The sequence below is a fragment of the Rhinoraja longicauda genome, chromosome 38, assembly GCF_053455715.1.
Source record: "Rhinoraja longicauda isolate Sanriku21f chromosome 38, sRhiLon1.1, whole genome shotgun sequence".
Lineage (NCBI taxonomy): Eukaryota > Metazoa > Chordata > Chondrichthyes > Rajiformes > Arhynchobatidae > Rhinoraja > Rhinoraja longicauda.
Genome location: NC_135990.1, coordinates 7624039 through 7639164, shown reverse-complemented (window position 1 = coordinate 7639164; position 15126 = coordinate 7624039). Strand labels below are relative to the sequence as shown.

At 43.1% G+C, this 15126-nt stretch overlaps 1 protein-coding gene across 2 annotated transcripts in view; it reads left to right on the top strand.

Annotated features, from left to right (window-relative positions):
* scaper (S-phase cyclin A-associated protein in the ER) overlaps window positions 1-15126 on the top strand; it is a 276817-nt gene that overhangs the window by 191377 nt on the left and 70314 nt on the right. For both annotated transcript variants that reach the window (XM_078430095.1, XM_078430096.1), the window contains one exon: window positions 946-1061. In XM_078430095.1, the coding sequence (XP_078286221.1) occupies window positions 946-1061 (116 nt within the window). The remainder of the gene's footprint in view (window positions 1-945; window positions 1062-15126) is intronic.

The window sequence follows — 15126 nt, the reverse complement described above, 5'->3', positions numbered from 1 at the left end:
AAGAGTTGGACTTGGCATCATGTTCGGCACAGCTATTGTGGGCCGAAGGGCCTGTTCTGGCGCTATTTTGTTCAATGTTTTATGTTCTAAAACACTTTAGAATAAGTCATCGATGCAGGCTCTGCTTTGTTCTGTACCTTCCCATACCTCCAGTGTCCCCCTCCCTGACTCTTAAACTGACGAAGGGTCTCGAAGTGAAACGTCTCATATCATATCATATATATATACAGCCGGAAACAGGCCTTTTCGGCCCTCCAAGTCCGTGCCGCCCAGTGATCCCCGCACATTAACACTATCCTACACCCACTAGGGACAATTTTTACATTTACCCAGCCAATTAACCTACATACCTGTACGTCTTTGGAGTGTGGGAGGAAACCGAAGATCTCGGAGAAAACCCACGCAGGTCACGGGGAGAACGTACAAACTCCTTACAGTGCAGCACCCGTAGTCAGGATCGAACCTGAGTCTCCGGCGCTGCAGTCGCTGTAAAGCAGCAACTCTACCGCTGCCTGATCAGCTGAGTTACTCCAGCATTTTGTGTCTATCTTTGGTGTAAACCAGCATCTGCAGTTCCTTCCTACAAACTTTGTAATAAATTTCCAGCTCACTGCGACAGAGGTGTTGTACTAGTTTATGGGATGTCTTGCAGTGATACACAGGCTGAAGCGGTCGTTCATTGTGTCTGAAGCAACTGATTTCATGGCTGTTTTTAATGTACATTGATTTGCACAACTTTTACGTATTGGTTAAATGAGTTTCTAAATTCAATGTAGCTAGTTAAGTGGTTTCTCTTTTTGAACAACTTAAATCATCTATTTTCAGCAGGACTTCCAACTCTCCTGTAGATTATTAAGGGAAACAAATTTGTAAGAAAATAGATTTTGTCTGCAAGTGGAGTTGAGTGTGTAATTGTTTTTGACTTTTATTCTTCTTTCCTTGCAGAATAGTGCAGATCAGATTGGATTCCAGGTTGGAGGCGGTCTCACTGCCCTGGAGCAGATTCTTCACGTTGTGAACGCTGTTTCCAGTCCTAACATTGCTCCTCGGATTCCAGTCAAGTTAGTATTGTCTACCAAGGCCATTTGCTTACTTTTAAGAATGAGTAATTCTATATTGCTTGTTTTTCTGTACATGCAAGGAAACAGGCAGTGATGGTATCTTGGGATGCAAGTCCATAACTTGCCGAAAGAGGGAACACAAGTAAATAGGGTGGTACAGAACGCATATGGTTCACTTGTCTTCATCAGTCAAAACAGTTGGCAGGTCGTGTTGCAGCTGCATAAAGTGGTTATGAGGCCACGTTTGGAGTATTGTGTGCAGATCTGATCGCCGCTTTTAGGAAAAAAAATGTGGAGGCTTTGGGGAGGGTGCAAACGAGGTTCATCTCGCCCCAGCAACCTCACTTTATCATTTTATATTGAGAAATCTTGATTTAATTCTTTCAAACTTCTGTTTGAAAGTCTGCACAGTGTGTATGGTTATATTTCTTGGGCCATTTACACCAACTTCTGAGCATCTCTTTCCCCCACCCCCCCCCCCACACCCTATATCCCTCCACACCCCATCTCCCCCCCAAACACTGATCTTTTATTTCAGGCTTACCATATACTTAAAACAAGACATTTCTTTCCCTTCAGGAAATGGCATTAACTAAGAAGGGTCTCGACCCGAAAGGTCACCCATTCCTTCTCTCCCGAGATGCTGCCTGACCTGCTGAGTTACTCCAGCATTTTGTGAATAATTAACTAATTTTAATACTAGTTCGGGACTATCGACAGTATAAAGTTCGGAAAATCTTACACTTATGGTCGGCTTCCTATTCCAATAGTGTACGAAGGAACTGCAGATGCTGGTCTTTGAAGATAGATACAAATGCTGGATAGACACAAATGCTGGAGCAACTCAGGGGGACAGGCAGCATCTCTGGATGGAAGGAATGGGTGACGTTTCGGATAGACCTCTCCCTCGAACTGAAACGTCACACATTCCTTCTATCCAGGGATGCTGCCCGTCCCGCTGAGTTACTCCAGCATTTTGTGTCAAACATCCTATTCCAATAGTATGTTCTCTGTAACTAAAGTGATAGTCATCAGATGAGCTAATACTTTCACTATTCGTGCATTGCAAATGCAAATGGGAGAAGTAGAAGAATGGTTTCTCCAATACATAATAGAAACAAGGAACTAGGAAACAAGATTATTTAGATTTAGATTTAGAGATACAGCGCAGAAACAGGCTCTTCGGCCCACCGGGTCCGCACCGCCCAGCGATCCCCGCACATTAACACTATCCTACACCCACTAGGGACATATTTTTTTTTTTTACATTTGCCCAGCCAATTAATCTCAAACCTGTACGTCTTTGGAGTGTGGGAGGAAACCGAAGATCTCGGAGAAAACCCAGGCAGGTCACGGGGAGAACGTACAAACTCCGTACAGTACAGCACCCGTAGTCAGGATCGAACCTGAGTCTCTGGCGCTGCATTCGCTGTAAGGCAGCAACTCTGTCGCCCATAATATGCTGCTTTGCAAAACAAGGACATAGAGTGCTGGAGTGTCTCAGCGCATCAGGCAACATAGATGGGTGACGTTTCGAGTCCGTCTGAAGAAGGGTCCCAATCTGAAACGTCACCAGTCCATTGTCTCCAGGGTGCCTGACCCACTGAGTTACTCCAGCACTCTGTGTTTTTGTCCTCAAATACAGATGGACACTACTCTTGTTCTGGCATTTTAGGGTTTGGGAATCACAATTACTAAAAACTGTGAAAAAATATCTAAATGGGCTCCAGTCAACTTCTCTGTGCCCATGTCCAGAAGGCAGCAAGAGTGTAAGGTAATTCCTGGGCTGCTTTGATTCCTTACTTTAAATGTTGACGCTCATAAAATTGTACGAGGTACTTGTTTTTTGTTGCAGTGCTGGACCGGGGAATTGTAAATGATGTTTGAAACATTGCTTAACCTTCTCAGTTCTCCACCAGCTCCACAGGCAGCTGTTGACAACCTCCCTCATGACTCTTAATCCTAATAGATGGGGAAGTACTTCTGGACTTTGCTTTTCCCCCATCATATACTATGCTAAATGTTTTAAAGTGGCTGTACTAATCAGCCTAAGTGGTGTGCTGTTTAATTCCTGGAATATTGCATCAGTAGCAGCTTTTATATTGGCTTCATGCCGTGATAGTGCAGCCAGCTCCCTCGGCACAGTATTCACACACCCATTGTAGTGCTTGACCATTATCTTTGATGTATCTAGCAAGTTAATTTTGTGATCGCCACAACTTTACAAGACCAGCATGTTACAAGACCAGCATTAATATTCTTGTAACTTCGGAAAATAAATATAGGATCGATTAAATATTTATGACTTGACTCACCCTATCTCTGCAATTTCCTTTGAAATATCAATGCATTTCCACTTCCACCATTTTGCACCTGCATAGTTTCTATTCACGGCACAGCTATCAAGCAAGCGTTAGTGTTAATTGGGAAATTTTCTTCCTAAAACGCTGAGCCTGTTTTCTCCATTAGCATCCATTCTGATCAACTGAAGAAGGCTCTCAACCCAAAACGTCACATATTCCTTCTATCCAGAAATGCTGCCTGAGTTACTCCAGCATTATGTGTCTATTTTCTGATCAATTTCATAGTCACTTGTAATGTCATCTTCTTGTGCACCAGGACCTGATGCCGGGTCTTGACCCAAAATGTTGACCATCTCTCTGCATCCTCCACCTCACCCACTGAGTTCTTCCAGTCGTTTGTTTTCCTGCTCCATCATACTTCAAGTGCAGTCCAGCCAACATTTTGTACAGCTGCAGTATAATGTCCTAGCTCTTAAACTCAATACCTTGACCTATGAAGGTAAATTTACCAAATGTCTTCACTACCCAATCCACCCGTTTCCCATATTTCAGTGAACTATGAATTTGCTACCCAAGGTCCCTCAGTACATCAATGTTCCTCAGGTCCCTGCCATTTGCTCTATATGTCTGAGCAGAGTTTAACTGCCCAAAGCGCATTACTTCACATTTGTCCAAATGATATTCTCATCAGTTATCCCCCCAGGATATCCTCCTTGAGGACCAACATGATGCTCTATCTGGTCAGTGATGTAACATCCGCCTCTGCTTTTGCACCTCTTCCATCATACCTTGCACATCTATACCCTGGGATATTGAGCTGCCAGTCCTGCCCCTGCCTCAACCACATTCCCATGATTGCCATAATAACATCATCCCATGTGCTAATCCATGCTCTCAGATCATCCGTTTTACCTGTGAGGCTTCCTATATTTATCCTACATTACTACACTACACTAATCCTACATTAATCCCACTTTTTATCCTCTTTATATTCTCTTCAGCCCCCCCCCCCAAATTCTACATCTCAGCTACATGCTTGGGGCAGTTCACAGTGGGCAATTATCCCACGCACCTTTGACAGGAACCAAGGCCCCTGAAAGAAACCCACGCAGTCACAGGGAGAACGTGCAAACTCCACACAGACAGAACCCAAGGTCCGGTTTGAATGTCTGAGTTTTCTCTCACATCTCAAAGATACTGGTGTCTAGTTTGGTTTGATTTTTTTGTTATACATAGAAAAGGCTTTTGTGATCTGTCCGAAGGATCCTGACCCAAGGCATTGTCTGTTCATTCCCTCCACAGATGCTGCCTGACCTGCTGAGTTCCTCCAGCACTTTTTTTTTCCTACCCATCCAACTTCTGCAGTTCCTTGTGTCCCTCTGTTTTTTAATTAATTGCTTCAATTATAAATGTCAGAAATGGTGGAAATGTTTTATCACCCTCAGAACTTTAATAGCCTTCTATGTTGTAGGAAAATGGGAAGTGAGGTTAGTTTTCCATCCGAAGATAGACACAAAAAGCTGGAGTAACTCAGCGGGTCAGAAAGCATCTCTGGAGAAAAGCAATAGGTGACGTTTTGGGTCAGTACCCTTCTTCAGACTGTCTCCCTTGCAATATTCGGAAGTCTATTCCCTACAGCGTGATTCTTCTTTTTTTGTTCTTTAGTTGAATCCAAACATCAATCTAATGTATCATTCCTCTCATGACTGCGCTTGAGACAGATCTTCTGCCATGATATCATTATAAATGTCAAGGTTTAGTTTCATACCCTGGTGAATTCCATGTTTCCAGCTTTAGCTTTGGTCTAGCCCAATGGTGCCATCTTCTGCCAACTATCCATGTGCTGCTCCAGTGATTCCTCATTGAGTCTGATGGGGCAGCAAAATCTTCTGCAGATTAAACATCTCTGGGGTTTGGAAACCAGCTCCTGAGTCCATACCGAGTTGAATCCATTGCAAGGATCACACTTCCCATTTGAGTACTCCAGCTCCCAGGGAATAAAGATAAATGGTCGTTTTTCCAGCTTTCTTCATACCCTAGCTATTATCAAGCTAAACTTCAGGGACAGTTTCTTCCCAGCTGTTATCAGGCAACGGAATCATTCTACCACAACCGGAGAGCAGTGCTGAACTACTATCGATCTCATTGGTGACCCTCGGACTATCCTTGATCAGATTTTTACTGGCTTTACCTTACGCTAAACATTATTCCCTTATCATGTATCCACTGAATGGATCAATTGTAATCGTGTATTGGCTTTCTGCTGACTGGTTAGCAAGCAACAAAAAGCTTTTCACTGTACCTCGGTACACGTGACAATAAACTAAACTGTAACTGAACTCCCAGTAAGTTTCCATTCTCTCTACCCCCCACTTTCTCCCTCATTTCTCGCTTGCTCTTGTGGGTATATGTGAAGCAGTCCCTCGAGGATCAGCTGCTCAGCTGTCATCCTCAATCTGTTCTCCGCAGAAGGACCGTCTCCCTTTCCTTTCCCAGCAGCAGGCTTAAGTTATGTCCTAACCCATTATTGAATTATTTTTATTACTTTTTAACCAACTCGAGCATTTGTATTTCCTTGACATTTCCATTTTTTTTAAAGTCCATATTCTTCCAGGAAAATCCTTCAGCTGGATCTTACGCAAGGGGGCAGAACACCTGTTTAAGGCGGCTGCCAAATGTACCGAGATATTTAGCAGTAAGCTGGACGCTCACACAGCTTGGGCACAAATGCTCTCACTACTAAACTGGTCGATGTCGCGGCCATTTTACACCTGCAAAATGAGCTCATCAAATTTTTAATTTTACTAAGGCAGTTCTTGGAAAGTTCTTTTCACAATCAGTGAAAATGTGAGGAATAATCGAGATGTTTCAGAAGGGTGCAAGTTGTAACTTGTAATACTCACCAACTCAATCCTTTCTTTCTTTGATCACGTTTGGCAGGGCTGCTTGAATCTAAAATATTCCATACGAGTGTCCAAATAAATCTAAAGCCAACTAATTCATTCAAACAACATTATTTTACTGACCTTAATAAGGTGCTCTGCAAGAATGTAAATCGATTATGTACTCAACTGTATACAAAACTGTCATACATGATTATGTTTAAACATGGAACAGAGCGGCACGAGAACAGGCCCTTTAGCCTCCAATGACCATGCCCAAGATGATGCCACAACTATCTCGACTACACTTCTTCCCACCCTGCTTTCTGCAAAGACTCTATCCCCTACTCCCAATTCCTCTGTCTACGCCGCATCTGCGCCCAAGATGAGGTGTTCCATACTAGAACCTCCGAGATGTCCTTATTCTTTAGGGATCAGGGGTTCCCCTCTCCCATCACAGATGAGGCCCTAACTCGTGTCTCCTCAGCTCCGCCCTTGCTCCCCCTCCCCCTAGTCACAACAGAGACAGAGTCCCCCGCATCCTTACCTTCCACCCCATCAGCCGTCGCATACAACACATAATCCTCCGAAATTTCCACCACCTCTAACGGGATCCCACCACTAGCCACATTTTCCCATCTCCACCCCTTTCCGCCTTCCACACAGACCGTTCCCTCCGCAACTCCCTGCTTAACTCATCCCTTCTCACCCAAACCCTCCCCAGGTACCTTCCCCACAACCGCAGAAGATGCATCACCTGTCGCTATACCTCTTCCCTTGACTCTGTCCAGGGACCCCGACAGTCCTATTCAGGTTAGGCAGAGGTCCACTTGCACCTCCTCCAATCTCATCTATTGTATCCGTTGTTCAAGATTTGGACTCTTGTACAACAGCGAGACCAAACGCAGACTGTGCGATCGATTCGTGGAACACCTTGGCTCAGCCTGCATGAACCAACCTGATCTCCCAGTTGCTGGACACTTTATTTCTCCTTCCTATTCCTACACAGACCTTTCTGTCCTCGGTCTCCTCCATTGTCAGAGTGAGGCTAAATGTAAATTGGAGGAACAGCATCTCGTATTTCGGTTGGACAGCTTACAGCCTAATGGTATGAATATTGATTTCTCTCACTTCAGGTAGCCCCGGCATTCCCTCTCTCTCTATCCTCTCCCAACCAAGTCACACTAGCTTCTCATTTTCACCCTGCAAACAGCTAACAATGGCCTGTTTCCTTTATCATCGTTACTTTCATTCATTGTTCTTTATCTCTCCACATCACCATCTATATCTCTCGTTTCCCTTGGCCGATTAGGAGAAGGGGAGATGCAATGAGACCTGGGTGACGTGGTACACCAGTCATTGAAAGTAGGCATGCAGGTGCAGCGGGCAGTGAAGAAAGCGAATGGTATGTTGGCATTCATAGCGAGGGGATTTGAGTATAGGAGCAGGGAGGTTCTGCTGCAGTTGTACAGGGCATTGGTGAGACCACACCTGGAGTATTGCGTACAGTTTTGGTCTCCTAATCTGAAGAAAGACATTCTTGCCATAGAGGGAGTACAGAGGAGGTTCACCAGATTGATTCCTGGGATGGCAGGACTTTCATATGAAGAAAGACTGGATAGATTCGGCTTGTACTCGCTGGAATTTAGAAGATTGAGGGGGGATCTTATAGAAACTTACAAAATTCTTAAGGGGTTGGACAGGCTAGATGCAGGAAGATTGTTCCCGATGTTGGGGAAGTCCAGAACAAGGGGTCACAGTTTAAGGATAAGGGGGAAGTCTTTTAGGACCGAGATGAGAAAGTTTTTTTTCACACCGAGAGTGGTGAATCTGTGGAATTCTCTGCCACAGAAGGTAGTTGAGGCCAGTTCATTGGCTATATTTAAGAGGGAGTTAGATGTGGCCCTTGTGGCTAAAGGGATCAGGGGGTATGGCGAGAAGGCAGGTACGGGATACTGAGTTGGATGATCAGCCATGATCATATTGAATGGCGGTGCAGGCTCGAAGGGCCGAATGGCCTACCCCTGCACCTATTTTCTATGATTCTATGTTTCTATCCCTAACCAGACTGAAGAAGGGTCTCGACCCGAAATGTCACCCATTCCTTCTCTCCACAGATGTTGCCTGTCCCACTGAGTTACTCCAGCTTTTTGTGTCTCTCTTCGGTTTAAACCAGCATCTGCAGTTCCTTCTTACTCAATAATATCACTAGTTCATTGTACTAGAATGTTGCTGATGGAAATACTGGTTATAGGCTGATGAATGGTATCCTGTGGGATTCCTAAGTTCACATGGCTTTCAATGAGATATGGTTTCCTTGTGTGGCCTGCAATTGGATCCAGCTCTAGGGCAGAACCCAATTAGTTTGATTCAAGTTCGGAACTGGGCACATGGCAGTGTCAAATTTGTTCAACAGTTCTCCAAAGTTACATGGTTTGCCTCTTAAATGGCGAAGCCATGAGTGACATCTCTCAGTATAAAGCTATTACTGACTACCAATGAACTTGTTTTCCCCGGCTGTGATTGTAATGGGACAGAACCCTGCTCACCTTTTCTGGTGGCCTGTTATAGTTGGTGAAAGACATAAAACACTGTGATCAACTGTAGGCAGGATTGTTCCCCCTGGACGGAACCAGCACTCACCAGTTTAAAACCATCTGGGGACAGACAGAGTATGTGGAAACAAACCCTGTTAAGTGATGGTGGCAGCTGCAGAACAAGCCCTGAATAAAGATCAAAATGTGTGTTCAGGCTAGTGCTGCTGGATCTATTATATAAATCCAAACTTCTTACTTTATTATTGGAAATCATATTTTATTGGAAATCTATAAAATCTTTAATTGGGGTAAACACAAAGAAAAAAAGAGATCAAAGTGTTAAAGTTCGTTTTCTCTAGACAGACAACAAAATGGTCACAAAATGGTTGCCAGCCTCGTTTGTAAATGCTTAAGCTCTTTCAAAAGTATTAGTGATTTGATTTTGATTTTGGCAGTTCATGTTCTGTACATTTGCAGAATTGTGTCTAAACTCTTCCAATTCAATGAAAAATTATGTGATTTTTATTTCATAGCAACCTAGGGAACATGATGTGTGGCTGCGCTGTGTATAGTTTTTTTCAGTTAATTCATCAACTGGACATTGCTTACTTTTTTTCATGACTCAACATTAAAAAAAGCTAATTTAGTAGCCCATTGCAACTGTATAATTAGCTTTAAGCATGCAAGCCACAGTTCCTAAATACTGCAATGAAGTGAGAGCTGGCTCACGTGGAGCTCAAACTTACAGTCCTGTGACTCTTAGCACTTCAACTCCCCCTCCCATTCCCAATCTGACCTTTCTGTCATGGGCCTCCTCCAGTGCGATAGTGAGGCCCACCGGAAATTGGAGGAACAGCACCTCATATTTCGCCTGGGCAGCTTGCAGCCCAGTGGCATGAACATCGACTTCTCCAACTTTAGATAGTTCCTCTGTCCCTCCCTTCCCCTCCTCCTTCCCAGATCTCCCTCTATCTTCCTGTCTCCACCTATATCCTTCCTTTGTCCCGCCCCCCTGACATCAGTCTGAAGAAGGGTCTCGACCCGAAACGTCACCCATTCCTTCTCTCCCGAGATGCTGCCTGACCTGCTGAGTTACTCCAGCATTTTGTGAATAAATCGATTTGTACCAGCATCTGCAGTTATTTTCTTATAGTCCTGTGACTCTAATGGTTAGTGATACCAGTTGACCCAAACTACCAAATCTAACATTAAAAAAAAGCTAAAGTAATTCAAGTCACAACTGTGACAAGCGTGAGATTCTTGCATTACATTTTATTTTAATTAGTCTTATCCAGTTCCGCAAGTCCAAAATACACAACAACCCATAGTTTGGGAAAGGCGACATTTGTGTTGAATCAGATAGACACAAAATGCTGGAGTATCTTCAGTGTAAACCAGCATCTGCAGGTCCTTCCTATACAATAAGAATGAGTTCTTGTGGTAAATCGAAAAACACGTACTTCTCTCTTGAGTTTGTGGCCAAGGTGAATTAGGACCAACTTGAAGATGGACACCTGATCCTACAAATATTGCCATTCACATGTATTAAAAAGTTGTCTATTTCTGCAATGTTGAAACCCCTCTTCATAGTGAACACACCATCTTTTTTTATAAAGTGGAAAAGCTACAGTTTATTGTTTTCATTTAGTCAAAACTGAAAAAAAATCAAGTTGGGAGTGGATGAATATTGGAAATTAGAGTGGCATGGAATTTCAAAAAGAAATTTAAAGATAATTCAAAGAGGGCGGCACGGTAGAGCTACTGACAGCGCCAGAGACCCAGGTTTGATCCTGACTATGGGTGCTTGTCTGTACGGAGTTTGCACGTTCTCCCCGTGACCTGCGTGGGTTTTCTCCGAGATCTTCAGTTTCCTCCCACACTCCAAAGACTTTCTGGTTTATGGGTTAATTGGCTTGGTGCAAATGTCAAAAAAAGTCGTCCTTAATGTGTGTAGGGTAGTGTTAATATGTGGGGATCGTGGTCGGTGCGGACTCGGTGAGCCGAAGGGCCTGTTTCCACGCTGTATCTGTAAACTAAACTAAACTAATCATGAGCTGCATGCAAGTCTGTCGCTATGTATGGTAATTGCATATATTTTTCTTGCCTGTGAAAGAAAAGAAATCACTGATTTCTGTTGCAAACCTTTTAAGTAGTTGCTGACAGGATGTAGTGGGAGTCGGTGGTTTTCCAGTCAGTTCCTCAACTTCAACTGCTTTCTATATCAATATCTTTTCATTTTACTAGTTTTTATATATGAACAACAGCTAGTTGAAGGAAAGATGGGACGAACATTGTCTGTTTAAGCACAAATCAGCAAAAATCATTACAGTAATATCTAATCAAATTTCTAAAAGAAATATAACACATAACATAATATTTGTAAGCATAGCAGTGATTTGGCAAGCAGCAAGATCCCAGAAAATGGTGAAGTAATTGCTTCAGTCTGTTTAGTTGAAGGAGGAATATGTAGCAGGATAGTCGAAGAGTCCTTTGGTCTTTTAGTAATATAGGATTGTTTTTGCCAGTGTGGAAAACGGTATCTCCGGACAGCCGATGCAGTCCCCATATTTCACTGAAACGGCAGCTTAAATTATGAGATTGAATCTTAGAATTGACCTTAATTATAACTATTTTAAGCAAAAATCCTACTGAAACCAGACCAGTGCAATGAAAAACAAATATAAATGAGCATCAGAATTTGAGAAGCTCCATCGTGTTATTATTTCAGGGAGCCACTGAATTTCATTTAATATTTGGGTGAAAATTTCTTAAATATCCTGCTTAATGTACAGTGACAGTGTTGAGTATTGGGACTTATTCATGAGAAGTGCAAGATTCATGAAAAGGAAGGGGTACTTTGGGATTGTCATTTAGGGCTTGTCATTTTAGGGCTTGTATGCAAATAGTGACCGTTGACAGCTGTTGTGACTCTAATAAGATTAAAGTAAAGAAATTAGTTGTACTGACTTTAATCTGTAATTTAGCACTGTGAACCACCTGGGGCCTGCTTTATCCTGTCCTGGTGGCCTCTCCGTGTTAGCTTTACACTGGGTCTGCCACAGGGAATGGGGCTAATGGAGGCAGACACCTAGACTTTCCCAAGTGCTTTATTTTGCTAATTGAATTACATTTTATTTTAACAGTATAACAGTATAACAGAGCTTTATTTGTCATTCGGTACCAAGGTACCGAACGAAACTACATAGCAGTCATACAAAAAAGAACACATAACCCCAACACAAACGTCCATCACAGTGACTCCAAACACCCCCTCACTGTGATGGAGGCAACAAAACTTCCACTCTCTTCCCCACGCCCACGGACAGACAGCTTGTCCCCGACCGACCCGCACAGTCCCCGCAAGTGATTTACGAATCACTTCAGTTGCCTCTCCTGCTCTTCTGACAGCCTTTTCACATTCGGCCAGGCACACTGTAAAAGGTAGACATTCTTGAAGAACCTGTTCACAAGATATCGGTTGCACTTAACGAAGGTATCACAAAATGCTGGAGTAACTCAGCGGGTCAGGCAGCATCTCAGGAGAGAAGGAATGGGTGACGTTTCGGGTCGAGACCCTTCTTCAGACTGTCAGAAGATATAGCTCTTCGGGATGACAGAATCAAGGGATATGGGGAGAAAGCAGGAACATGGTACTAATTCTGGACGATCAGCCATGATTATATTGAATGACGGTGCTGGCTCGAAGGGCCGAATGGCCGACTACTGCACCTACTTTCTATGTTGACCCGAAACGTCACCTATTCCTATTCTCCAGAGATGCTGCCTAACCTACTGAATTACTAGAGCATTTTGTGTCTATTTTCAGGCTAGATGTTGCTTCAGTTATTTTTGTCTCATCTAAAATGTGATACCAACGACAATAAAGCATTACCTTATGACTGCGATAAAGTCTAGACTTATTCGCGCACTCCATTTGTGGAGTGGACGCACAACATTCTGAATCGGTTGCAAGAGGGCTTCAACTGAATTAAATGCACATTAAAATGTCCTTAAGGCATGAACTATTGTTGGAATATTCTTCCTCGGTGCAATTGACCTTTATCTTCCAATGTGCCCATCCATTACACAAGAGTCCAGGTAATGACACGCCATCTATTCTACAACAGATCACAGCATAGCTGATTCTGATCCTATACTCGCATAGACACTTTTAGCAGAAATTGCCTGATAATGATCGATAGAAGGCAAATTTACTTCCTGCACCCAATTCAGATGGTAATTCTAATTGTAGCTGCCTTCATCCCACCCAACTTTCCAGCCTGAATCAGCACATTCTAGTGAATTCCCGATTTGTATGACTTTATACTATCTTGACCAATGTGTCAAGATAGTATTATCAAAATTTCACCGAGAAACCAATATTATTTATTTCTAATTTGGGATGAGCATAATTGCTTGAGTCTGAAGAGTGAAACCACTGTGTGATTATGTGTCTTAATCCAGGCCTTATTCCGGAGCTTTGAAGACAATGTCAGTAGCTTTGAAGGAACTGCAGATGCTGCTTATACACCGAAGATAGACACAAACTACTGGAGTAACTCAGCGGGACAGGCAACATCTCTGGAAAGAAGGAATGTGTGACCCTCAGACTGAAGAAGGGTCTTGTCCCGAAACGTCACCCATTCCTTCTCTTCAGAGATGCTGCCTGTCCTGCTAAGTCTATCTTTAAAGATATAATCCAGACTAATGTTGAGCAACATGGCTAAGAAAGGTTTAGAGGGGTCTGGGCCAAACGCAGACAGGTGGGACTAGTGTAGATGAGGCATCTTGGTGAAGTTGGGCCAAAGAGCCTGTTTCTGTGCTGTATAACTCTGCGACTGAGCATTGAGGGAGTCATGTCTTGTTGGTGATCTTGTCTTTCATTTGAGATGTTAAATGTCACCCATCTGCCTTCTTGTAAGTTTGGAAACAAGGGAGAGTAAATGTAATAAATTGTAGGACACTTACGTTAGAGTTCCCAATGTATATCTTGCAGATGCACAAGAGAAAAAAGGGAAAATAAAAACTGAAAATATTCAGCAGGTCAGACAGTTTCTATGGAGTGAGGAACAGATAACAAGCTTATGACATCTTTGACCCGAATTATTAACAGCCCTCTCTTTTCTCTCTTTGCAGATGCTGCCTGAACTATTGAGTTTTTTTATAGCATTTTTTGGTTTTACATTGTCATTGCTATTTGAGATCTTGCCATGTTCACGTTGGCTATGCTGTTCCCTATTTAAGTACTCCATTGATTATGCTCTCTGAGATGACTAGAGATCATAAAAAAACTTTGCAAATGCAAATTTTTTTTTTTGCTCCTTCCGTTACAGTTACAATGCTGACAAAGGAATTAGCTGAACTTTGCATATTAGAGTTCTTTAGCTTAGTTTAGAGATACAGCAGGGAAACAGGCCCTTCTGCCCACCGACTCCGCACCGCCCAGCGTTCCCTGCACATTAACACTATCCTACACATACATTGTGGACAATTTACGCTTATACTAAGCCAATTAACCTACAAACCTGCACTCATTGGAGTGTGGGAGTAAAACGAAGATCTTGGAGAAAACCCACACGGTCACGGGGAGAACGTACAAACTCCGTACAGACAGCACCCGTAGTCGGGATCAAACCCGGGTCTCCGGCGCTGCATGTACTGTAAGGCAGCAACTCTACCGCTGCGCCACCGTGCCGCCCAATTGTGCATCAATTTTAATTTATACCTTCAAAAATGTTCTTATAAATTGACAATCTAAGTTGTTGCATGTTGTTATTTTGTCTTCTGATATATCACAGAATCTATAAAGTTTGTAAATGAAAGGTAAATCAACTGTTGAATTAAAATTTGGGGATTTAAAATGCTGTTCACAATTGTTAGCAGGACTATGGAATGGGACTGTTCATTTTAACACGTTTTAGTTTGCATTTGGATAGAGATCTTTAGCGGTTTCTTGGCAAGCATGTGACAGTGAGTCATCCAGAGGAGATGACTGTTATTTCATTGATTACCTATACTGCGTCAGCAGACCTTAGCAAGAGTAGCTATGGAGCCAAATGGAAGTTTAGTCAAAGGAGGGCAAGATTCACCAGGGCTGAAACTCATGATCATTATCTAGTAACCTCAAGACAATAGACAATAGGTGCAGGAGTAGGCCATTCGGCCCTTCGAGGCTGATCATTCTCAATCAGTACCCCGTTCCTGCCTTCTCCCCATACCCCCTGACTCCGCTATCCTTAAGAGCTCTATCTAGCTCTCTCTTGAATGCATTCAGAGAATTGGCCTCCACTGCCTGAGGCAGAGAATTCCACAGATTCACAACTCTCTGACTGAAAAAGTTTTT